Consider the following 26,998-nt stretch of genomic DNA (forward strand, 5'->3'; position numbering starts at 1 on the left):
TGGTGAGACATGCTTTGGCAATAAACTCGTATGTTTTTACAAGCCTAGTATGGTGTTATGGATTAAGCTATTTAACCTCAAAATCAATTATCCATTAAGGCACATTTGGGAAACCTTCAATAGCATGAGCAATTTGTTGCCTTAGATCACACAATTGGGTTGTTCAACAAAAGCCATGTATCACAACGGCGTTTTTCCTATAGAAAAGCCTTGTTTGGCATGGGTGGGTTGCTCCAAAGGTACCATTCTCCAACAATTTGGATCTCTATCTAGTTCAACATGTCAAACTTTGCTATATGTAATCCTACAAGCATCACTTACAAGTTTGTCTCTTGGAACTCTCAAGGTTGGTCCCTAGATAATTACTTGGAAGTGGCAAAACAAACATCATTAGTATGGTCTTTCTATCTTTTCCAATTGGTTCATTGGTTCAAGTAATCTCAACGACACAATTCATTCAACTATACCACAACAGACATCGTCAAGCTCAAGCTCATGGAATCATCTCACTTCTTTAGGACAAGTTGACCTTGGTTGTGCATTTACATAATGTTGGCCCAACATTTGGCAATTTTATTGGATGTGCATCTTACATTTCCAATATCTAGTTTGTGTCCTTAGATAGTAGTTTCAACAATATTTCCACAAACACCTCATAGTTTCCTAATCCTAATTACATTGATCTAGGTCTTTGCAAAGACACACGTTTTGATTGCCATCTTGGGCATTCAACAAAATTCCATGGGTGAAGTTTTGGCTCTTGACTTGTGTTGTGTCTAAGCCCAAACCAAAGCTATGCATACTTGTATATCACTTAATAGTAAAAATTAACAACAAAAATATATATGCCTCCTGATCAAGAGCAATGCTAAAAACTCTGGTCATATGGTTGTGAATACATGCTAGTCTTTGTAATGGAATAGCAACACACAGATACCTTGTAGAGACATAACCAACTTGATTTAATAAAACAGGTAAGCCTTGGCAAATGCTCACTAACTATTTACTAAAAAGCTTGAACCTCTGAAACTCTGGTTCCTTCTTTTCATCGAATATCTCTGGTAAAATAAGGTTTTATGAGCCACTTACACAGGTATTTATGTTAAAAAAAGAGACAGTTAAGTAAACTAGAGATCTACTACGAGCTTTTGGATTTACCTAACCTTTTAGGAGGGCTAAAGCCTTATCTAAAACAGTTGATCTCAACAATAAAATGCTTTCAACTTGCTGCCCTTCATCCACATCCACACACTGCAATAGTCCTAGGTTTGGGGCAAAACAACCAAAAGAAAAAAAAGACTCAACCATAAAAAACCAGAAATAGCCTGAAAGAATTACAAATAATATTTTGATGCCCAAAATTGGATAATTAAAGATAATTGCATAGACATCCCTTTGAATATCTAAGCTAGTACAAAAAGCAGCCATGACATACCTACAACCTGTTGGACAAGTGCACTCTAAAATAGCCTAGTTTTTGATAATGGCATGCTGTCAAAGATGTGTAAAATCCATGCTGGTGGCCACCCAGTGGTAACAAAGCATGCATGTACTTTTTTTGGGAACTCATTACCAACAAGGCCCTATGCATTCCCCATTCCCTGCACATCCGAAGGAGTCGATTATGTGGAGCTGAGCTGAATAGACAGGAAATGATTCACTCACTGAAGATTCCAACACGATATGGATGCAGCAGACATTAATTCCTGGCATATGGATGGTATCTTCCACTGCTGCGGCTTCCACTGTACGCACCACCATATCCACCACCCAATGAACCGTAACTGCTTCCACCAAAGCTGCTGCTGTACCCACTGTAGCCCACACCCCCATACAAATCAGAATCACTATACTGGTTCAGCATACTCCCACCATAACCTCCACCATAACTCCCACCCATGGAGCCACTCCCATAACCACCAAAGCCACTGCTTCCATGTGCAGTGCCATAACTTCCACTGCTATAAGCCCCACTTCCATACATACCGTCGTTATAACCTCCACCTCTTCCTCCATAGAGTCCAATCCCATAACCAGGTCTTCCATAGTCATCATCATACCCTCTATATCCTCCAGGTCCATACTCATAACCTCCCCTAACGGGAGGAGGACCATAGCCTGGCTCAGCATCTTGAGAAGTTTTCTTGGGTTCTGCTTTCTTTATTTCTACCTGCTAGGCCATAACCAGACTAGATCAGAGGAAACAGAAAAATGTGCTCACAAGGTTTGTTTGGCATCAACCATACGATACCTGCTTTCCACCAAGCTCCAACATCTTGCCCTGTGACAAAATGTCCTCTACTGCCTGCTCATTATCAAAAGTAATGAATCCAAAACCCCGTGAGCGTCCAGAGGCATGGTCATGCATAATTTGATGCTCCACAACAGTGCCAAACTGGGCAAAGTAGTTTTTAAAGTCTCCTGAAGTGACAAGTTTAATGTTCTTCAGAATTTGCAAAGCAACATACATAGCATTATGTTGCTATATTCCAGTCCTTACCTTCAGTTACAGTTGGTGGTATGCCACCTACAAAGATCTTCTTGGTTTTGGGACCTTTCATATTTTCACGAGGCACCGACCTCTTTATCTCGACCTAAAAAGTAAGCAGTCATCAAACTGTAAATATCATTCAAAAACCTTCTCAGCCAAAAGTTCAACTCTGAGAATGCCTTACTGTTCTCCCGTCAATAAGATGAGAATCTTTCATGACTTTATCAATAACTGAAGGGTCAGAATATGTAATGAAGCCAAAGCCACGCGGATGACCAGTCAGGCGATCCCTCATAACCACAGAGTCTATTATTTCACCATACTTCTTGAAGTGCTTGGTGAGCTTTTCTGTTCAAAAGCAAGACTATATAAGCAGCAGAAGTGAAGCAAAATCAGCTGTAAATTAGGACTAGCCGCAACACACAAAAGCATAGGCAAATGAAAGACATCAGAAATGCCAATACCTGTGGTTGTTTCCCATGAAAGCCCTCCAATGAAAATTTTCCTGATACGATACAGGGCAAGTCAAAGAATATGAGCAAACACAGAGAAACCCTAACCACACACACAATTTCTTGTGATCACGACATTCTTCGCCTTAACTGCGACATTTTGAGACGCAGGAGAGTGAATTTCTGCTGGTTCATACTTCTAGTTATGCGGAGTCTTGTAAAGCACAGCAAAGAACGAATGCGAATGATGTACTAACCCCGCAGAAGCTTTCCCAGCGACGGCATCTCTGTCTGCTCTGGCGCCCTTTCTAGATTCTCCCCCATTCTCCATAGCTATCCCGGGCCCTCAGGCGGCTCTGGACTGCCCGAAATTTCCTGCAGAAGAATTGATTTCAAGGCAATCGAAAATAATACGAGACCCTAGAACACAAGGTCAGAAGCACGAGAGTGCGAGAACAGGGGCAAATAGCCCTTACCTGCTTGCAGAGGGTGTGTACGAGCTCGCTGCTGAGGCTCGCTCGAAAGGGAAGAATCACTCAGTGAAAAATCAGCTGTAAGAAGAAGGGGAAGGAGAAGGAGAAGAAAAAGAAGAAGCTGCTTCTTTGGGCGGGCCCTTCAGACCGTGTGCGCGCCCATCCAGCCTGCCCATCCAGTTTTTGGTGCATTGCACAAGAAGTTCTAATTCTTACATTGTGAATTACGAGAACATCATGAGCTTCTCCAAGGGAGGGAATGCACACCTAGCTAGATGTGGTTGGGGGAAGGGGGACTGCATGCCTCCCTTGCACACCTAGCTAGATGTGGTTGGGGGAAGGGGGACTCCATGCATCCCTTGCCAGCTTTGGGTGGGAGGAGGGGATGGGCAGCCCTGCTTGCACCTAGTTAGTTGAGGTACTCGATTAGGGGAAGGGGTTGTCCACCCCCCCATTGGGACTAGCAGGCCCCTTTCCCCAACCACACCTAGTTAGGTGTGCAAATCCTCCCCAATAGAAGCTAACGATGTTGAACACTATAGAGGGAAACAAGGGAAAAGAGCCCCTTTTCCCTCATGGGAAAATGTCAATTCTTGTGATTGTCACAAGGTGAGGAAATGACTTGATTTGAATGTCCAATTGACTCATACATGCTAAGGTCTTGGGGATCATATACCTTCACTAATAACAGTAGCATTAAGGGGATGAAGAAATCACAACCTCTCATACCAAACCATGTGTGCCCCCATTTCTAATGCGAATTCAATTGGTGATATGACCAAGCGATTCATTTATGGGAAGGGCCTTTGTGATGTGATCTAATCAAGTCACAATTTTATTGTGCTATCTACTATGATAGAATACACCCCTTGACTATAATCTTCCATTGGGTGATTTTTGCATAACTATAGCCACTTCACACAATCTTATCTTCCATGCCCTTCCATCAAAACCTACAATCTCTTTTTCTAAGCTGCAATTAAAGCATACAAAAGGCTTGACCTAAGTATAAAAGGTCTGATTTCATATAATTCTCTCTCATTTTCTAGTCTTTCTCTCTCCTCGTTTAGTCTTTCTCTCATCTTTGCACTCTAGTTCTCTCTCTTCTCTGAGATCCCTTCATTACAAGGTGTGAAGGATACTTTTACAAGTACCATTTAAATAATACAACTTGTCTTTTTACCTTCTCAAGCTTCTCTCTCCTGTCCTTTCATGGCTACCAACCATCTCCCTCTTCTTTTCTTATCATTCTCTCTCATTTTCACAAGCTTAAGGGCTTGAGTACAGTACCTATTACTGTCACTTCATTCTTTATTCTTTCAGTGACATTTAAATAAAGGGGAAGTTGGTCACACATTGTGACTGTTGGACTTCCCACATCTTGTATCTCTCTCTCTCTCTTGCTCTTGCTCCTCCCACCATAACTCTTGCTTTCACTCGCAATGCTTCCACTCAGTACTCACTCTCTTTAACTAGTATCAAATCCAACCATTCAAGGAGCTTCTTCATCCTTTGCTTCAACCTAGATTCAAAGCTTCAACTCAAGGTTTCATGGCAGCCATTATTTCTTTCTCTCAAGGTATACATTGAGTCTTTCTTTCTTCAGGCTTGTTCCACCTTGCTTTGTGCTTGTTGAGGAGCTTTCAAGGCTTAGTTGAGCCTTGTTGAGTGCTCATTGAGCTGAGGAGAAGCATTTTATCCATTTTGAGTGGATACAGAGCATGTGGTAGAATTTGTGGGTAGATATGGCAACTTGACAACAGTATCATATTTTGGCCATAACTTTTGCATACGATATCAAAATTAGGCGTCAAATAGCTAGAAATGAAGAGCATGATGAGAGCTAAAAATCTAGGTACTCTCAGAGTTGATTCTATGATGTAGTTTTCACTTCTCTATTTCACACAAAACATAACTATTTTGGTTTGGACACCAAACAATACATTTCATAATGCATGTTTGATGCTTTGAGTATGCTATTTTGGTGCCTAGATAGTATGGTTGTGCTTTTGGGCTAATTTGAGCACACTTTTGGCTCAATTTTCTCAAAAATTTTATTGTTGTAATAATAGGGTAGAATGTTATTTATCTGGGACAAGCATATACCTCTTGTCATTTGATGCTTTTAGGCCTTGGTATTGATGCCCGCATGTTAGCTTGATACTTGGGGATGCTTGGTAAATGTATTGGAATGCTTTTGGGCTTCAATTGAGCTTGTATTAGCTCAGTTTTAGCAGAGATTTTATTGCTATAATACAATGGACAACAAGCTTTTCTCAAGGGACACTAAATGTCTATTGCTCTTGAATGCCATTCGAGTGTTTCATATACATGTATTGTTTCTTAGCATTGGACTATGCACTTAAATATGCTATGGGATGCTCTTAAGCTTAGAAAAATTCATCTTAATTGTGGTTCAAGCCTTGGTTGCTTTATTGGCTTATGCAATTACGGGCTTGAAGACTATATTGGGTTTATGATTCTGGATATATGCTCTATTGATCTTGGATGTCTAGATGTCATTCACATGATGTTTTGAGCTTTGCTTATTCATTTGGCATTCAACTTTTGCTTCAGTGTTGGAGCTACTCGGCTTATGTAGTGAGCCACATTGGCATTTGGAACACATGGACAGTCTTGTAGTAAGTCTCATGGCTGTAAGCCCGATCTTACTTGTCATTACTGTGGAAAAGCATGTTATATTTGGCCATAGTGACATAATATACACAAAGACAAGCACAAGAAAAAGGAAAAGGGTAAAGTGCATCATCATAAGAATGATGATCGTAGCATTGTTCCTAGCAACTCTAGTGCCAAGATTGAGGAGATTAATGTGGTGCAACATGATGTATCTGATGATCTTATCTTAGTAGCTTCTTCTTTGGATGCTTCCAACTAAGGCTGATACTTTCTCAAGATATACTTAATGTTGGTTGATAGATTCAGGGGCTTTCTTTCATGTGACCCTTCATAGACAGTGGTTTCACTCCTATCACAATATGACTAGATATGCTCGTTTGTGGCATTAGAGATAGTTGGTATTGGTGATGTCTACCTACATTTTGGTTCATACAACATATTCACTCTTCATGATATATGTCATGTACCGATTCTCACGAAAAGCCTTATCTCCAATGCTGGTTATGTTGTCTCTTTTGGTGAATCCTTATGGAAGATTTCCCATGGGAATCTAGTTATTGCATGTGGTGCTAAGTCTGGTGTTATAAATTGATTACTTCTTACACATTCTCTATTTAGTAAATTTATGTTAATAAATTAACGACTTACTTTTCTTTAAGTGTTGATGATGATCTAGCATTGCCATGAGACCATTTAGAGACCATTATTCCTAGTGCATCACTTAATGGGGTGATCAGAGCACTGTGACGGGGATATCTAGTAAAGATAGTACAAGTTATGAAGGGGAAAGGAAGCGTCTGCCAAGTGTAATAGTGTACACAAGAACCAAAGAGCTACACATAAATGAAGATGGATTGAGTTCCAAGAAGAGGAAGTGCATTAGCATTATGTATATATATTTATGTGTGCATCCAAGGGTGCCTGGGAACATTTACTTGTGTGTAATAACTGTTGCATTCATTTGGGATCATCCTCTTCCTTACAAGTTAAGGTTTAAGGTCTTCTCTCTCTTAATGAATTAAGGAGAGAAGAAATTCTCTCACTAAGAAAAACAAGAGATGTGATCCTCTGGAAGTGAGGAGAGAAGTGATTTTCTCTTTCTAAGGTCTAAGATGACACAAGATTTTGTGTGGAAGTCAATCTTAAGGTTGGGGCCCAAGGCAATCTAATGAACTCTCCTTATCTATGGCTCAATGTGGTTGCATGGACCATAAGTTAAGAATAGAGTCTAAAATTTTTCTTTTCTTAAAATAGACATGGTGAATCCATTTTTAAAATATCTCATGATAGAAAGCCGATCTCTAAAAATGGTGATCATGGGTTATCAGAAATGACGAGATCTACAAGTTTTGTGTTGGACGTTTTTCCATCCGAGCAATGCACAGAAATATATTCCAAAATTGGTGCTGCAGAGTAGGTTTTGGAACAGCCACATCTTGCATGAAGATCAACCTTTCTAATCTTGGCACTCAAGTCTCTCTCCAAGAAGAGAAGCTCTTGGAGCCTATAAAAGGGAGGCTCTCCTTGGGTGTGAAGAAGGTGAATGAGGCATCACTTTGCATACATGCAAGAGGAGGAGAGAAGGCGGTTCAAGTCTCACAAAGTGCTGCAGAAGTTCTGCTGAAATGAAGCACCAAGAAGAGAGCCCTGCACATCTTGTGTAGGAGAGAAGAAGAGAAATCAAGAAGATCAAAGGAGCCAACTTTTGAGTTGTGCAAGTGCTCATCAATTGTATACCGTGCAAGGATCTGCGTAAGTTCAAGCTCCCCAATCCTCGAGTTGTGTAAATATTGTGGAAGCTTTGCTAAAATCAAGTTCCAATAGGAGATCTCTAGACATATTGTGTAGGAGAGAAGGAGAGACTCAAGAAGGATCAAAAGGTGCCAACTTCCAAGTTATGCAAGTGTTAGCCGATTGTATATCGTGCAAGGAACCGTGATATTGTTCCCGAGATCTACAAGTTAAGAACTTGTTTATGTGTAAGGGAGGAGCTTGCTCCTTATCAATAATATAACTCCATAAGGGGGGGATTGGCCCATCTTCCAGTCCCTAGTGTGTTGTCAATCTCTCTCTATATGTATCTCTCTACATCTTTCTTTTCTCTCATTTGTTCTCTCTCTACGCCAACATAATATTCACCATATATCTTTTAAGTATATAAGAAGGTCAAGCGCGTATCTCAGATCTTATGACAGTGGTATCAGAGCAGGTCTCTTTGCTTTTCTCAAAGTAAAGGCGATCCTTGCAAGAAGAAGGTAAAGATGGCAATTGATGAAGTGCCTACAAGTGAGCAATTATAGGCTCAATCAATAGAGTATCATAGCTTGTTGGAAGTTCATGAAGTATGTCAATTGATTGACAGCTTAAGGGCAAGGGAAGAAGCTACTTATGAAGGACTGGGTCCTCCAAAAGATGGTGATACTGGAGGAAACACCATTGCACCAATTGATGGTGAAGGTGCAAAGCATCCAATTGCTGAGAAGCTTCCTAGAAGAAAGAAGGACTCTCATGTCAAGAAGAGTAAAAAGACCTCACCTTGAGTGAGGCGAATAAGGAGGAAGTCATCTCCCTCAACACAACCAGCTACTCCCGTGATTACTCAAGTTCCTCCTCCTCCTCAATATCTTCTAGTTCCTACTCTCTTGGTTCTAAGTCTCGTGCAATCCGCAAATGGACAAAGAGGACCATATGAGGAGCAAGCTTAAGAAGACTAAGACTTTCAAGTCTGGGGATAAGGACATAAAGTTTGAATCTTACTCTAGTAAGAGAGATCCTACTAAGGTATTAGCCTTTGTCAGGCAATTTGAAGTTGCTTTTTCTTATGGTAATTTCTCAGAAAAGTCCAAGTTTAGGCATGTAGGCATGCACTTGAAAGACGCCGCTAGCAATTGGTGGTTGACTCTCATTTTGGAGGGAAGGAAACCTACGACTTGGGAAAAGTTCAAGAAGAAGTTTTATGCTCAGTTTTTGCCCCCTGATTTTGAGAATGATGTCAAGAAGGAGTGGGATTGGCTAGGCCAGAAAGAGCATGAGAAGTCTTTAGTTATGTGGACAAGTTTTGGTCTACTCTTCTCAAGGTTACTCCTTTCATGGAGATCAATGATGAAGAGAAGAAAAGGAAGTTTGAAGCTGGCCTACTTCCTCATTTGCACAGAACCATGAAGGTGTATCCACATGAAACCTTATCTCGCATGATGGAGTCTACCATCATAGCTGAAAGTTTGCATACACTTGGTACATCTCAGAAGTTGGAGATGAGTTCTTATAGAGCTAGACAAGAGTAGCTCTATGATCAACCGAGAGACAGGACCAATTGAAGAAGACCTACCTCTACCCATGACCAATATTCAAAGTTAGAGGGTAATAAGAATGAAGCGCAAGTATCTCTCACCCTCTGAGATACACAAGTACAAAGAGGAAGGAAGGTGCTTTCTTTGTGGTGAGTTAGGGCATATGAAGTTTGTTTGTCCTCACAAAAGGGAAGAAGAAAATGTGATTAAAGATCCTCCTTTTCCATCCTCAAATTCTATTCCGGATGTGCAAGCTAACACTCATTCAAATGAGAAGAAAATACAACTCTTAAAGGGTTGGGGGATACTCAAAAATCAACGAGTTTTGATACTCTTTGATCCATGGTCCACATATAATTTTGTATCAGCAGATATTGCTAAAAGGCTACAAATTCCACCGCATCGATTGGAAACACCAATTGGATCAGGTTTGGCATTTGAAGGACTTACAACCAATTCTACTCCCATCTAGGGGAAGTTGAATCCTAGAATTGGGGATTACCGTGACCAAGAATCTTTTCTACTCGCACCCATTGGTAACTGTGATGTTATCTTAGGTATGCCTTGGCATTACAAGATTAGACCTCTTCTCAATTTTGTTAAGAAGACCCTTGCATTTCAACTCAAGGGTCGGAACATAGTATGCATTGTTGATGTTGGAGATTGGCTTGTACCAATGGTTAGTCATGTTAGCATTTCTAAAGAAATGAAGAAAGCTATTTTTGCGTACATGATTTTTGTGAGAGAGTCAAAAGAAGCTAATGATTCAAGGACACTTGATGCCTCTAATGAACACACAATACCAACTAATGCTTCTAAGTCTCAGACTTTAAAAGAATCCCTCTCTTTAATCAATCAAGCTAGACATGATTTTGTTAAACAATATGAAGATTGTTTTGGTGATTCATTCCCAGGAGAGCTACATCCTAAGCGCTCGAAAGATCACACAACTAATCTTATCCCAGGCAGTTCACCACCTAACTAACCACCTTATCGAGTATGTGCAAGTCAGCAATAGGAGATCCTAAAACAAGTAAACGAACTGTTGGAAAAAAAGTTCAACCTAGCTCTTCTCCATATTGCTCTCCAGTCTTACTTATTCAAAAGAAAGACCGTTCTTTCCGTATGTGCATAGACTACAGACCTTTGAACAAGATCACAATCAAGAATCATTTTCCTATCCCAAGGATAGATGATATCTTGGATAAGCTACAAGGGGCTAGTATCTTTAGTTGCATCGATTCAAGAGCGGCTATCACCAGATATGGATAGCACCTAAAGATGTCCATAAGACAGCTTTCCATACAATGTTTAAACCATACAAGTTCTTAGTCATGCCATCTGGTTTGAAAAATGCACCCGCCACATTTAATCGAATGATGGAGAGAATTTTCAAACCTCACTCAAAGTTCACATGTGTCTTCCTTGATGACATTCTAATATTTTCACGGTGTGAAGAAGAGCATAGAAAACATCTATCTATTGTTTTTCAAGAGCTTTGTAAGCATAGAATACATGTCAATGCTAAGAAGAGTGAATTTTTCCTTTCCGAAATTCATTACTTGGGCCATATTGTTTCACGCAATCTAGTGAGAATGGATCCTGAGAAGATTTGAGCCATTGTTGAATGGCCTACACCTACTTTTGTACATGAAGTTAGAAGTTTCTTGGGCCTATGTTTATACTATAGGAGGTTCATACGAGGTTTTGTGTATGTTTCATTCCTCTAAATGACCTTACTAAGAAGCGAATGCCTTTTTGCTGGGGATCAAAGCAACTACAAGCCTTTGAAAGAATTAAGTTTCTTGTGAATTAAGAACCAGTTCTCATAGTTCTAGATCTTCAAAAACCTTTTGAAGTTCACTGCGATGCTTTTGGGGATTGCATTGGAGCTGTGCTTAACCAAGAGTATCATGCAATAGCATTTGAGAGCCAACGTCTCAAGGATCAAGAGCTACATGCTCCAGTATATGAGAAAGAGATTATGACGGTGGTACATGCTCTTCAAGTATGGAAACACTATTTACTTGGTGCAGATTTTGTTATTAAAACAGATCACCAAAGTCTAAGATACTTCCTCACTCAGAAGAAGCTCTCAAAGAAACAGATGCGTTGGGCAAATTTATTATCTATATTTCACTTTCAAATCCTTCACACATCTGAAAATAAGAATGTGGTAGCAGATGCTCTATCACGGTGACCTCGAGTGAATGCAATCATAAATGTTTACCATAACGAGTTCATGGATTTACCCAAAATGTATGCAACCGATTCCGACTTCTCAACCATATGGGATCAACTTAACTCAAGTTAGTCGATTACACCTTACTCGATTCGAGATGGTTATTTGTATCATCATCAAGCAATTTGTGTAGCATTACCATTGCAACACAAGGTAATGGATGAAGCACATGCATCTCTATATGTTGGACATAGGGGTATTCTACCCACTACTCAAGCATTGGCAAGTTATTTCTTTTGGCCCACTCTTAGAGCTAACATTGAAAGATATGTCCGTGAGTGCAAGATATGCCAAAAAGTAAAGTATGACAGGCATAAACCACCTAGTCTATTGAAGCCATTTACCTATTCCAAATGAGCCTTGGGAAAGTATAGCCATGGACTTTATCATGGAGCTTCCTCACACACAAGCAGGCAATGGTGCAATCTGGACTATCATTGATAGATTCAATAAGCAAGCACACTTTATACCTTTGCAAAAGACAATCAAAGCTGATCATATGGCTAAGCTATTCATTGCTCATATTTTCAAGCATCATGGCATGCCTAAGTCCATTATAAGTGATTGAGATCCCCACATGACCAACCTCTTTTGGCAAGCTCTCTTTGAGAACCTCGGGACTCGGTTAAAGTTTTCATCCTCTTATCATTCTCAAACGGATGGGTAGAGTGAAAGTGCTAATTCTACTGTTCTGGACCTTTTGAAATCCTATATCTCTAATAATCAAAGAGAATGGGAAAAGTTTTTGCCTTTAGTAGAGTTTGCATACAATAACACAGTGCACTCTAGTACTGATGAGTTTGTTAGAGACATTGATACATCTTTCACTCAAGTAAAAGCTGCCATCCAAAGGACACAGGAGAAGGATAAACGCGAAGATAAGAATCATCGTAAGTTTTTTTGATTCGAGGCCATTTCGAGGCCTGTTTTGGAGGCGAAAGTTTTCTGTACGCACTCAGGAAAAGGCCCTGTTTTTTGCTGTGCGATCACTATTCTACAAGTCGTGAAAAGTTACCATAGAAATTGCATTGTATGCCTGTGTGCAGAGACATTGGGAGTTACAGAATCATCCTTGTTGCCTGTTGATGCAAAATCGTCACTAGAAAGTGACTGTGTGGTCAAATACGACTTTCGTTAGTTTTGCAGATTTGCCCTTGTGAGGGTGAAGCAGTGTTTTTTTGCAGTGACAGAATTTTTTGCAGTGTTCTGTAATGGCATCTGATTCTCTTTCATAGATTGTCACTGAAAAGCTTGACAAGAACAACTTCCAAGCATGGAAGTTTAGAATGACGGATTTCCTTATGGGAAAAGGATATTGGGAATTCATTGCAAGAAATGAAGAAGAACCAAATCTTCCTGATGGTCCCAATCAACAGCAAATGCAGGCATTTAAAGGACAGCATGAGAGAGCCAGAAAAGTGATGTACTGGCTGTCTATCAGTATTTTAGACTCTATAATTATGCATATTCAGGATGCAAGTACGCCAAAGGAGGCATGGGATACTTTGTAAAAAATGTATAGCACAAATACGCAAGCCAAGAAAATGCAGCTCAAGCAAGAGTTGCACAATGTGCAAAGAGAAAGTATGAGCATCAATGACTACCACATGAAGGTGAAAAAGATTGCAGATGCACTTGCTTCCATTGGATCGCTAGTGGAAGATGATGATTTTTTTTCTGTGACCTTGAATGGTCTAGGAAAGGATTATGCACAGTTCCGAACATCCATTTCCGATCGTGAAAGATTTCTTGATTTTGAGGAGTTAATTGCTCTTCTAATTTTTGAGGAGCAGAGAAATGGTGGTGCATCATCTTCAGGAGAAACTTCAAAAGAAACTGTCTTCTACTCAAATGCTGGAAGAGGTAGAGGCAGAGGTAGAGGAGGCCGATCTGGAGGCCGTGGTAGAAATCAGAATATGCAGCAAACTCAAGAAAACCAGTCCTATGGAGGAGGACATAGTAACTCTAGAGGTAGGGGGAGCCAAAGACATCGTGGTGGATGGCAAAGAGGCCAAAATGCAAACAGTAATGTTGAATGCTACTACTGTGGTAAAATGGGTCATATGACTAAAGACTGCTATAAAAAGCAGAATGATATCATGAATGAAAAATTACAACAAGGGAATTATGCATCTTCTAGTAGACAGGGTGATGACAGAAATGAGCATTTGTTTATGGTGTAGCACATGAACAATTCTATGACAAGTGCAGAAGAAAGCAACGAAGTGTGGTATGTTGACTCAGGTGCGTCAAACCACATGACAGGTCATGCAGAATGGATGCAGGATGCAAGGAAAAAGGAAAAACCAGGATTTGTGGAGACTGGTGATGATACTGCACATCCTATTGTGCAGATTGGAAAAATTCCTTTGTCTATGCAGGATGGGAAAAAGAAATACTTGTCGGACGTATTTCATGTCCCGAATATCACCAAGAACCTGGTTTCTGTTGGTCAAATGGTTGAGCAGGGCTTGCAGGTCATATTTAATCCTCATGGATGCTTTGTTGAGGATATGAAAAATAAAGGTCGCTTAATAGCAAAAGGAAAGAAGAAGGGCAGAATGTTTATGTTGGATGCAGACATGCCTGAATTGAGTGCAGCAATGTTTGCACATGGGACCGGTGTAGTTGCAGATATTGATATCTGGCATAAACGTATTGGTCATGTTAATGTACAACGACTTAAATCAATGCAGGCCCAAAATATTATTGCAGGATTGCCTAAATTCAAGGTTGCAGAAATGCATAAGGTATGTGAAGCCTGTCAATTTGGAAAACATGCAAGGAAACCATTTCCTAGACATGTTCAAGAGAGTAAGAAGCCATTGGAATTAATCCACTCTGATGTGTGGACTACTAAAGCTGCATGTATTGGAGGCTGTCATTATTTTGTCACTTTTATTGATGACTATAGCAGAAAATTTTGGGTATATTTTATGAAAAAGAAAAGTGAAGTGTTTGGGCATTTCAAAACTCTTAAAGCTATGGTTGAAAAAGAAATAGGCCTGCAAATAAAATGCCTAAGGTCAGATGGAGGGGGAGAGTACATCTCAAATGAGTTTGCAAGGTTCTTGCAGGAGCATGGCATAAAGCAGCAATATTCATGCAGTCATACCCCACAACAAAATGGAATTGCAGAAAGGAAAAACAGGCATATTGGAGAGGTATCTCGTGCCATGCTCAATGAAAAAGACTTGCCAGATTTTTACTGGGCTGAAGCAGTTGCTACAGCAGTCTACATAATGAACAGGACTCCCACTGCATCAATACATGGGATGACTCCAGAGGAGAGGTATACTGGTAGGAAACCAGATATTTCTCATTTGAAAATTTTTGGTTGCATTGCCTATGTTCATGTGCTAGATGAGTTGAGATCCAAGTTGGATCCAAAAGCTGAGAAGTGCATCTTTATTGTGGTTACTCTTTGCAGAAAGGGTATAGATGCTATAACCCTTTTACTCGTAAGTTTACAGTGAGCAAAGATGTTGTTTTTGATGAGATGATAGCTGGTATAAACTAGTAAATGGGATTGATGATGTAGATGCACAAAATGGTAATGCTGCACAAAATTCACAGTAGCAGTCACAAAATATTAGTGGACCTGGAGTGTCCTCTAGCAGTGGTTCACATTCTTCGCCATGGACAGGCAGATTGAGATCAGGAGAATCTCCTCAAAGCAATGCAGATAGTGATATGCAGGTTTCACGAAAATGAAAAGAGAAGGTAGATCAGCCCATGTTTGATGTGAATGCAGGTCACTCTTATATGGATGGTGAATCCAGTGGCTCAGAACAGAGCATTGATGATGAGTTGGGTATTCCTTCTATTGTTACACCTGGAGTAAGGAAGACCAGGGATGTTTTGAGAGCACCTGGGAGTGAACCTACTTTGCACAGGTCTACCAGAGCTAGGTATCCTGTGGATAGGCTGAAATATGATGGATTTATAGCCATTCACTATGCCTATATGGTCAAAGTGATATAGGAACTAGAACCCACTTCTTTTGAGCAAGCCATGGGAAAAGAAAAATGAGAGAAAGCCATGGATGAAGAAATGGATGCCTTGGAAGCAAATGCTACATGGGAATTGGTACCTTTGCCTAAAGATAAGAATGCAATTGGTTGTAAGTGGGTTTATAAGGTGAAGCACAATGCAGATGGTTCTGTGAACGGATACAAGGCAAGATTAGTAGTCAAGGGGTGTGCACAAACATATGGCATTGATTATGAAGAAACATTCAGTCCGGTTGCAAGGATGGCAACCGTAAGAGCAGTCATTGCTATGGCTACATCAAAGGGATGGTCTTTACATCAGATGAATGTAAACAATGTCTTCTTGCATGGTGATTTGCAAGAAGAGGTCTATATGGAGCAGCCACCAAGTTATGTGCATGCTATTCATCCTGAGTTTGTTTGCAGGTTGAAGAAAGCCTTGTATGGCTTGAAGCAAGCACCTAGAGCATGGTCTGACAAGATATGATAGTATCTTGTTACTATTGGCTTTCAGATTTCCAAGGCAGATTTCTCACTTTATGTGAGAAAAACATAGAAAGGTATTATGCTACTTGTCATTTATGTTGATGATTTGATTATGACAGGCGATAGTGATGAAGATATCCTTCATGTGAAAATGCTATTGAAGCAGAAGTTTGAGATGAAGGATTTGGGAGAGCTGCGTTATTTCTTGGGCATTGAGGTGATTAGATCACCAAGTGGGATATGGCTCTTGCAAAGGCAGTATGGATTGGACATGCTGTCCAAATATGGGATGACAGGCTGTAAGCCTATTTCAGTTCCTTTGGAGCAGAATGTGAAGCTGAGCGCAGATGCAGGTGAGCTTCTGGAAGACCCTACTATGTACAGATGCATAGTAGGAAGTTTGATTTATATGACTATTACCAAGCTAGATTTGAGCTATGTTGTTGGATTGGTAAGTCAATTTATGCAGGCTCCAAGGAAACCGCATTTGGATGCGGCTAGATGCATACTCAGGTATGTGAAGTCCACATTGCAGTATGGACTATTTTATGAGACTGGGGTTCAGATACAGTTGCATGGATACACTGATATGCATCAGTCCTACAGATGGGCCAGTTGTCATTTATTGTGACAACATGAGTAGTATACACTTGGCAAATAACCCAGTCTATCATGCTAGAACAAAGCACATTGAGGTGCATTATCACTATGTGCGGGAGAGGGTTTTACTAGGTCTTATTGATCTAGTTTATGTCAGCACAGAGGATCAAGTAGCTGACATATTTACGAAGGCATTGGGTGCAGAGAAGCTGCGCAAGTTCAGAGACCTGCTTGGTTTGCAGGAATTGGGATTGAGCTCGAGAGGGAGTGTTGAGATATCGAGCTCCACTCGTGATATGTCAGGGTGACCATTGTGCATTTATGTCACTGACTTGTTAGCTACAGATGCGGTTGGTACACCGCCCATGAATAATATCTAGATGACATCTATCCTTATCTACTCTAGTTCGTGGCTCAGTTAGTATGCCACCTTATTTAGTTGAGTTTGGTTTGAGACCCATATATAGGGTTCTTCTATTTCTCTGTAAAAGAGTTTTTTTTGGCTTACACAACTAAGAAGAGGAAAACTGTTTTCAGCCTCCACCTGTGTGTGTATTCCCCCATTGTGCAAGTGAGAAAGCTACAAGTGAGACTCCTTCCTTCTCTCCCACAATCTTGACATTTTACACCTTTAGGATAATACTATAAGGTTAGGTAAGGTATTACGAAAGTATCTGGTTAAGTTTAAGAATTATCCCCCATTGGATGCTTAGTTTATGACTAAGAGAGAACTACAAGACTTTCCAGATATTCTTAAGGACTATGAATCCCCTCTATAGTTGAGGTCAACTATTTAGAAGCCAGAGGGATGTTACTAAATTGATTGCTTATTACGCATTCTCTATTTAGTAAATTTATGTCAATAAATTAATGGCTCAATTTTCTTTAAGTGTTGGTGATGATCTATCATGGCCATGAGACCATTTAGAGATGAGAATTCCTAGTGCATCACTTAATGGGATGATCAAAGTACTGTGACGGGGATATCTGGTATATGCAATACAAGTTATGAAGGGGGAAGGAAGTGTCTGCCAAGTGTAAGAGTGTACACAAGAACTAAGGAGTTACACATAAATGAAGATGGATTGAGTTCCAAGAAGAGGAAGTGTATTAGCATTGTGTATATGTATTTATGTGTGCATTCAAGGATGCTTGGGAATGTTTACTTGTGTGTAATGAGTATTGCATTCATTTGGGGTCATTCTCTCCCTTACAAGTCAAGATTTAAGCTCTTTTCTCTCTTAATGAATTAAGGAGAGAAGAAATTCTTTCACTAAGAAAGATGAGAGACATGATCCTCTAGAAGTGAGAAGAGAAGTGATTTTCTCTTTCTAAGGTCTAAGATAACACAATCTTTTGTGGGAAGACAATCTTAAGGTTGAGGCCCAAGGCAATCTAATGAACTCTCCTTATCTATGGCTCAAGGTTGTTGCATGGACCATAAGTTAAGAATAGAGTTTAAAAAGTTACTTTTCTTAAAATAGACATGGTGAATCCATTTTTAAAATATTTAGTGATCTCTAAAAACGACCTGCTAGGGTTATTAGAAATGACAAGATCTACAACTTTTGTGTTGGACATTTTTCCATCTAAGAAACGCACAAAGAGATATTCCAAAATTGGTGCTACAAAGTAGGTCGTGGAACAGCCACATCTTACATGAAGATCAACCTTTCCAATCTTGGCACTCAAGTCTCTCTCCAAGAAGAGAAGCTCTTGGAGCCTATAAAAGGGAGGCTCTCCTTGGGTGTGGAGGAGGTGAAGGAAGCATCACTTTGCATACATGCAAGAGGAGGAGAGAAGGCGGTTCGAGTCTCACAAAGTGTTGTGGAAGCTCTACTGAAATCAAGCACCAAGAAGAGAGCCCTACACATATTGTGTAGGAGAGAACAAGAGAAATCAAGAAGATAAAAGGAGCCAACTTTTGAGTTGTGCAAGTGCTCATCAGTTGTATACCGTGCAAGGATCTGTGTAAGTTCAATCTCGCCAACCCTCAAGTTGTGTAAATTTTGTGGAAGCTTTGCTAAAATCAAGATCCAAGAGGAGATCCCTACACATATTGTGTAGGAGAGAAGGAGAGAATCAAGAAGGATCAAAAGGTGCCAACTTCCAAGCTATGCAAGTGTTAACCGGTTGTATGCCGTGCAAGGAACCGTGATCTTGTTCCCAAGATCTACAAGTTAAGAATTGGTTTATGTGTAATAGAGGAGCTTGCTCCTTATCAATAATATAACTCCACAAGGGAGGGGAGGACTAGCCCATCTTCCAGTCCCTAGTGTGTTGTCAATCTCTCAATCTCTCTCTCTTTCTCTTTGCATCTTTCTTTTCTCTCATCTGTTCCCTCTTTGCGCCAGCATAATATTCGCCATATATCTTTCAAGTATATAAGAAGGTCGAGCATGTATCTCGGATCTTATGACATCTAGTACCCTCTATCCTTTGCTTGTATTTAGGCCAGATGACCATGTTTTAGCTATGGCTGTAATTCCACATATCTTTCTCTAGCATCGTCACCTTGGGCACATGTCTTTGAAAGGAATGAAAATGCTTACCAATTTGCACTTATCATTTATTTTTAGATTATGCATCAGACTTGGTTGTGTCAATTAGTATAAGTGTAATCAACACTCCATATATCTACTTTCAGCTCGAAGTGGCCAAGTATCTAGATGCATATTCTTCCTTAGACTTGGGATTTCTAGTGAAATTAACAGCTTCTTTTGGGTTGAAGACACCATCATATTTCTCCCCAGCATCCATCAATGACTAGACCACAAGGAGTGCACCACATGCTACTATAGTAGTTGAAGGCTATGGAAGCTTGGGTACTTCTCCAAATTGTTTTACTACTGTGAATTTGTTTGCTTCTATAGCTCCTACTTCAAGAATATAGGGTGATTAATCTCTCTGCTCAACACTACAACATCCAAGATTAGTAACATAGAGCAATTGATAGACTCCTCTCATGTTCATTTAGGTTCTTCAAAGCATTCTAAGTTAGAAGGAGACTAAATTTGCTTGCAAAGTGCTCCTGAGATATTTTAATATTGCTACTCTTACAATATCCAACATCCACAAGAATGTAGCTACTTCAATACCATGTCAACTACTTCATTAGCTTAACTAGGAAAGTTTGGGACAAACATGTTGCATCTACTGAGTCGTGCCAAGCCCAAGCTACCAAATTGACACCATCATACTTGACCTTGATATCTAGCAAACTTCACAATAACACTTGACTTTGAGCCCTTACCTTTGCACTTTGGATAGAGTTCATTTTTGGACAAAGAAAGCAATCTAAAATAACATTTGTAATATGACCTAGGGCTTTTGAAGACACAATATGATTACAGATGGAGAAGATACATTGATGAGTATTTAGGCTCAAGGTAAGGGTATGGCATGCACTATTGAATAGTTAGGCTCTCTATCAAGGCAAGAGCATGAAATGCATGATTTATCTCAACAAGTCAATCAACAACCACAATTTGTATCAGGTAATTGGGACTTGAATGTTAATAATGGTAACAACTCTTTTTCTCAATATTGGACACAAAGAGAGATTGTTATAGACAAATCTTCTCAGTCTTGGACACAAACATAGATTTCTATTAACAAACTGGTCAAGTTGAATGCTAAAGTGACATCCCAAATGGCTCGTTGGACTACACTTCAAAGGGCTAAGCAAGAAACCAGGGCAAAGCTTCAAGAGAATAGGCCAATGGTTGGCGTGGATTCTAATGAACATGACCAATGGTATGAGCAACCATATGAACAATGGGTTGAGGATCAACATTGTGACCACAGTAGTATGCACTTGGGTAGCAATATGAAAATGTATATGAGTAGTATGCAAATGCATATGGATAATATGTTAATGCTTATGGACATCATCCTCTTGCATTAGTTTCTTATGGATAGCAAAGACATGGTGATAGTACATATTCTTTTGGATAGTATAACTATGAGCAGTAGTCATTTTATTCTCAACCACATAATCATCATGAGCACCATGGATATTAGTGTGATAGATCTACTATACTGAACTAGATAGAAATGATGTGGGAAAAATCTTGTCTAATGCTATTAGAGCTAAATACTTAACTAGTGACTAAATCAGAGAATTGCATGCTCAAGGATTATATTATAGATGTTCTAAACTAATATCCCCCAATAATAATGACAAATGTAGGGCAAAGAACATGAAATACTATTGGTAAGTGAACATTTTGATGAAGAGAACAAATATGGTCAAGATGAAGAAAATCTTAATGTAGGGCAAGAGAAAGATAAAGGGTCTAAAGTAGCAGCCTATGAAGCTTCTCATGATTATGTCGGAAAGTTACTTGAAAATTAATATGAGAAAGATTATTGAGATCATGACCAACATGAGAAAAACCATGGCCATGAGTTTCTATTTTATTTAGTTGCTTATGATTTTGTGGGTCCAAAAGTACACGCATAAGATTCCATGGATGAAGATGCCTCTAGCTTGGTGGCCATGAATTTAATGCATGGATAGGATGACACTTTTCCTTTTGATCCAGGCAACTAAGGGCTAGCTTAGACTCTCTACGTGGACTAGCATTACTTTGGAAATGATGTCCTTAACTTCAAGTATTTTGTGAGACAAGATCATGCCAACTAGTGGGCTTCGTTTCATTATAAAAAAACTCTCTATTTTGGGCTAGATATCAATTTTAGATATGTAGAATTACATGGGCTGAAAGTGCTCAAAGAGAGCTTTGTTTGGATCCATAGCACATTCAATTTGGATAAGCCAATCCCGAGTTATTATAGATATAGTGTGGGAAGGTCTATAGTGGACAACATTGTGTCTATATGTAGGAGGAGCGCTATAAGTACTTTGTAATTGATTCTCAACCTTCTAGTTGTACTTCTTTAGTGAACCCTTGAAGATTGGGCCAAATTTTCTTCGGCCTAGGCAAAGTACTTTACCCCTTTCCACCACTTGGAAATGCATTGTAATAAGCCCCATCTTTGTTTTAAGGAAAAAACCATCCAAATGGGGATGGAATGTAAGGAGTTGAATTAGGGGCATGGGGCATAATACTCAGTGTCACATTGACCTAAGTATAAAAGGTTTGAAGAACACTTGTACAGGCACCATTTGAATAATATAACTTGTCTTTTCACCTTCTCAAGCTTCTCTAATGTCCTTTCATGGCTGCCAACCATCTCTCCTTTTCATGTCATTTTCTCTCCTCATTCTTGGTCATTCTCTCTCCTCTGCACTCTCTCTTCTACAGTATTCTCTCTCATCTTTCTCTCTTCTCTCAAATTCCTTCATTACACTCATGGCTAGTTCACCAAGTAGAAAACTCAAGGGCAAAGATGATGATTATTTTTGCGAATAGTCTTCTATCAACTTATGAAACAAACTTTCTTATGAGTAAATTTTTGCTACTCTTTATTCATGATGTCTTTCATAAATAGATTGCATTAACATGTTTCAAGTTTAGCTTGACCATGAGGGCTCTAAGAACTAAGACATCATATGACAAAGTTAAAAACAATTCAAACTTGGAATCATTTAAATTGATATTGTTCTTGTAGTTTGTATTATATGCATTATATTGTGGGATATTTGTTTATAGAATATTTACTAAAATGTATTCAATTTTCTTAATGATTTCGAGGCATTCTATTTTTACCCATGGATTTGATTAATGTTGATAATTCTCAACATAATCATAACTTTCAAGTTCTAGTGGATCATATATAAAGGTAATTTTATATGTACAAACTGCTATGGTAAATGGATTTTTAAATTTATTTTGGAACTTGATTCTCATATGATGTAGTTCTCCATGAGGAGATATCTTATTCTGTTTGAAGTAAGTGGTATGATTTGGATTGTACAAAATCATCATTGATAATATTGTATTAATATTGGTGGATTCATATTGTCTTATGGACATTATTATTTGCTATTGTGGTTATTTTACAATAACCTCTTAACCTTAGATTCAAACATATTAGATCAATCATTTGTAATAGCCATGCTGGTCTCTTTCTTCTTAGCCTCTTTTGTAGCTAGTTTAGGACAACCCTTAATGACATCATATTTTTCCTTACAATACTTGCAATAGATTTTATTCTTTCTCTTATTCTTATTAGCGTTCTTTATCTCAACATCATTTGAAAAATTTTGCTTACTAATAGAAAATACAACTTTTTCTTTACTTTTTTTTAGTAGCCATTAAAGCCTGATTTGTAGCGTGCATAATGGACATGTTTTGCCAAGATTATTTTTCTTGTAGCAAAACAAAAACCAACTCATAACATGATAAAGCATTCAGATTGCCTTTCATCATCAAACAAAGAGTATATGTAAAACTTTGATAAGAATCTAGGAGACCATTTAGAATAGTCTACAAAAGTGAACTATCTAGAACCACCCTTCTTGGGGCTATTACCTCTAATCCTCATTATGTCACCTCCTCTTTCTTTCAATCCCTAAAGTTTGAGCAAAAAAGAGAGATGATAGTGATGATTTAAGATGATTACAGGTAAGAGGGGAAATGATTGCCCTTCTTTGAACTTGCAAGGATGCTTGAAGGTTGTCATTGATTTGGTTGAAAGATATGGCTGGTGCAAGTGAGGTGGAGGAGGAGGCATTTGTTGAGGCATATAATCATGGAATTAATGTTCTTTGGGCTATTACCTCTTATCCTAGTCATGTCATCTCCTCTTTCTTTCAATTCATAAAGTCTAAGCCAAGAAGAGAGATGATACTGATGATTCAACATGATGACAGGGTAACTCATATTGATGAATTATCCATTTCTCGACCTTTTGCCAATCCATATCAGCCATAGATGAAAGTGAGGCCGTAAAGCATGTTCAATATGATGCTACCCTCCTTGAGTTTCTATCTTTTGTTAGGAAGTGGTCTCACCCATTATGCTATTATTGTTGTCCATGCCATTTTTTATTAAAGAACTAGAGTATATTGTAAAGAAGATGAAAAAGAGGAAAATATCTAGGTGTGGATGAGATTTTGTTGGTGTTTTATGATGCATTTTGGGATGTATGTGGCTCAAACCTGTTATGAAATTATGGAATTTATCAAAACTTACTGTGAAAATAAGACAAATTTTTGTGGATTTTTTCTATTTTATCCATGATCAATGACTTGTGGCATGTATACACACATGTGACACAGGTTGCATTATACTTAGTTAGTAGATGGAAGGGTACTAATGTGCTTTGTGTTGTGGTAAGTAGATATTTAATGAAATTAAGAAAATTATTATCTTTGAAGAATTATCAAGTATAAATAATCTTTAGGTAAATCTATGTAGTAAGTGTAATGTATAACAATATGTATTTACATGATATTATGTATTATTAAAAGTAATAATTTATTTGTGAATTATAATCTTAAGTTTTTTAAGCCGTGATTTGAACTAAATCATTGGTCTTTAGTACTATTAAATTATTTAACTATATCTTGTTATTATAAATAATATAAGAGTATTAGATTTAAGATATGATTTTATTAAAATAAGCATTCTTTATCAAATGCTTTATTATTTTCTTTATGTTTATTTTTAGAAACCTTTTCTAGCTTTCTTTATAAAAGCAATGGGATCAGTCACAAAATAGGAAAACAAGGTAAAAACCTAGTTTTATTATTTATCCCTCATTTGAAGTTTTAATTTAGAGCTTTTTGGAGTTGTTTTGGGATTTTAGCATGTTCCAGAGGTAATGGCGATGTCAAAATATCATGATTCGATACATAGAATTCTATATAGCAACTACAACAAGCTGCATCAAATCTCTTGACACACGAAACTTTGTATTTTGATTTATATATCTATTTTCTTTGCAATTAGATATGTGATATGAATGCAAATCAATATATTATAATAGAGGATGGCAAACCATATCTTTTTTCATGGGGGATGTTGGGCCTTCTCATATGTTTTTCTATTCTTTTTTGTTAACCTATTAATTTATTCAAATTATTTTTAGTTTTATTAAGTTGTATCAAAGATTTGAGATGCTAGATTCACTACATGGTTCACTTTGCAACAATGGTATCAGAGCTTGGATATACTCTGGGCTTGTAATGGGTTAACTTCTTATGTGAATGGCAAGCATTATAAAACAATCAAGATTTACAAGGTAGGCCGTTACAAAGAGAAGCTATGGCCATGTTTCTCATATTTCAAAACCCTCAATTTCATTATTTAACTATGTTGATTGGTTTATATTTTTTATCTATAGAACTATGACTTGTATTTGAGATGAATTTGATTGAACACACATACTTTTTAAGTTAGTCTTAGCTAAACTCAACCTCTTACTCTAATTTTTTTCCAAATATATGCTCTCTTATCATTTTTAAGTGCCGATTTACTCAATTGTTCCTTGTTTTAAATTTAGGTTTATATATGTATATTAAGTAACTATCATGTGTTTAATCTTTCTTTATTTTATTTATATTACATAGCTATTATTTAGTTTAAAATATATTCATATTTTATCTTAACTTCATTAAAAAGCAAACCCCCTTGTTATTATTATCCAACAATTGTCTACCACTCGTAATTACATTAAGGTCCCACGAGCCTGGATTCGTTGCATGAGGTAGCACTAGCATGTGGTTGATCATTTGTATGGCTTTGTTTATTTTATCAATAAAGGGGAGTATACTTTTTAACCCCAAGAAATGTTATAGAATTATGAAATTTATTAAAATTTGCTACAAAATTAAGATGATATTTACTTTTGTGAAAATTTTCTATTTGTTACATGATCTATGCCTTATTGCGTGTGTGCATGTATGTAATACTGGTTACATCATGCTTGGTAGATAGATGGAAGGATACTAATAAGCTTTGTAGAGTAAGCATATTATTAGGTAGAATTACACAAATTATTATTTTAAAAAATTATCAAGTGTAAATAATATTTAAATAAATCTATATAGTAAACATAATGTATAATAATATGTATTTTCATGATATTTTATACTATTAAATTATTTAAAATAATTCATTTAATATAAATAATTTTAAAGTATTAGATTTAAGATGTGCTTTTATTAAAATAAGCTTTCTTTATAAGAGTAATATGATCATGCACAAAATATGAAAACAAGGTAAAAACTTAGTTTTGTTGTTTTTTCCTCATATAGAGTTGAAATTTAAAGCTTTTGATGCTGTTTTGGGGATTTAGACATGCTCTAAACGTAATGGTGATATTAAAATGTCAGAATTTGGCACATAGAATTCTTTCAAGCAATTACAACAAGCTACAAGAAATCTCTTGATACACAAAACAAAGTGAGTATTTAGTGCATAATGTAATTATGATCATTCTTTACATGATTCTTGTATATTTGTTGGTAAATTTGGATGTGTGGTACTTTCATAATTGTGCTGCTAAGTATATTACTTCTCAATGCATTTGTTCATTTCTCTTGATTTTGCCCTTAAGGGTGATACAATCACATGTACTAATAACTCCTTTGATCTTGTTAAAGGAGTTGGCAAAATTATGTTGACTACTATCAATGGTAGTACTTTTACACTTACATATGTTTTGTATGTACTAGAGATCAACAAGAATTTGCTATTAGTTTTTGTACTTGTTAAGTTTGTCTCAACTATCAAGTTTGTATTTGGTAGATGTATAGTTTATGATCTCTAGTAATGTAATTATTGCATTTAGTTCACTATGTCATGGATTGTACAAGCTCAATAATTATGGTAAAGGTGTGAAAGACATTGCATATGAAGTTACATATTCGTAAGCTATTTTAGATGCAAACTTTGGTATGTACATTTTGGTCATATGAATTTCGCTAGTTTGTTGTGCTCGTAGAAATCTAATATAGTGTCTTCATTGCCTACTCTTGAGCACTTATAAAACACATTTGCAAGGGCTATGAATTAGATGAAATACAATGTGCTTCCTTTCCAAAAGATGGTTCAGTGAGAGTTTTTCATAATGTGTAGCTTATATATAATAACGTTTGTGATCCAATGCAAATGCCATCTTTTGGCAATTACTTGTATTTCGTGACTTTCATTGATGAGTCCCCCATGTATGCATGGATACATGCTTTGAAAGCTAATTCCGAAGTGCTTTTGTGTATTAAGAAATTTGTGTAAGCATGGCTGAATTTTATTAGGATGTAAAGTGAGCACTCTCCATTCGAGGGAGGGGATATATGTTTAAGGACTTTAATGCATATTTGGCTAAGTATGGGATAAAAACATCAATGTACAATGCTACATTGGTCTTCTTACTCGTTGCATCGTTTTGATGCCACAAATATTTCCATGTTTAGTACAT

The 26,998-nt window shown here is 37.8% G+C and overlaps 1 protein-coding gene across 1 annotated transcript; it reads right to left on the minus strand.

Moving 5' to 3' along the window:
• Window positions 1-1,334: 1,334 nt before the first annotated feature.
• LOC148041163 (heterogeneous nuclear ribonucleoprotein 1-like) lies at window positions 1,335-3,565 on the minus strand. The gene is made up of 7 exons (XM_087677274.1): window positions 3,420-3,565; window positions 3,201-3,318; window positions 2,956-2,996; window positions 2,676-2,839; window positions 2,501-2,594; window positions 2,252-2,421; window positions 1,335-2,170 (listed from the first exon to the last, which is right to left on the minus strand). The coding sequence occupies exons 2-7, from the start codon at window positions 3,272-3,274 to the stop codon at window positions 1,700-1,702; spliced, it is 1,014 nt and encodes a 337-aa protein (XP_087533400.1). The 5' UTR covers window positions 3,275-3,318; window positions 3,420-3,565; the 3' UTR covers window positions 1,335-1,699.
• Window positions 3,566-26,998: the final 23,433 nt, after the last annotated feature.

The sequence above is a fragment of the Lygodium microphyllum genome, chromosome 1 (genome assembly GCF_053477565.2).
Source record: "Lygodium microphyllum isolate KBCC chromosome 1, Lygodium_microphyllum_v1.1.10, whole genome shotgun sequence".
Lineage (NCBI taxonomy): Eukaryota > Viridiplantae > Streptophyta > Polypodiopsida > Schizaeales > Lygodiaceae > Lygodium > Lygodium microphyllum.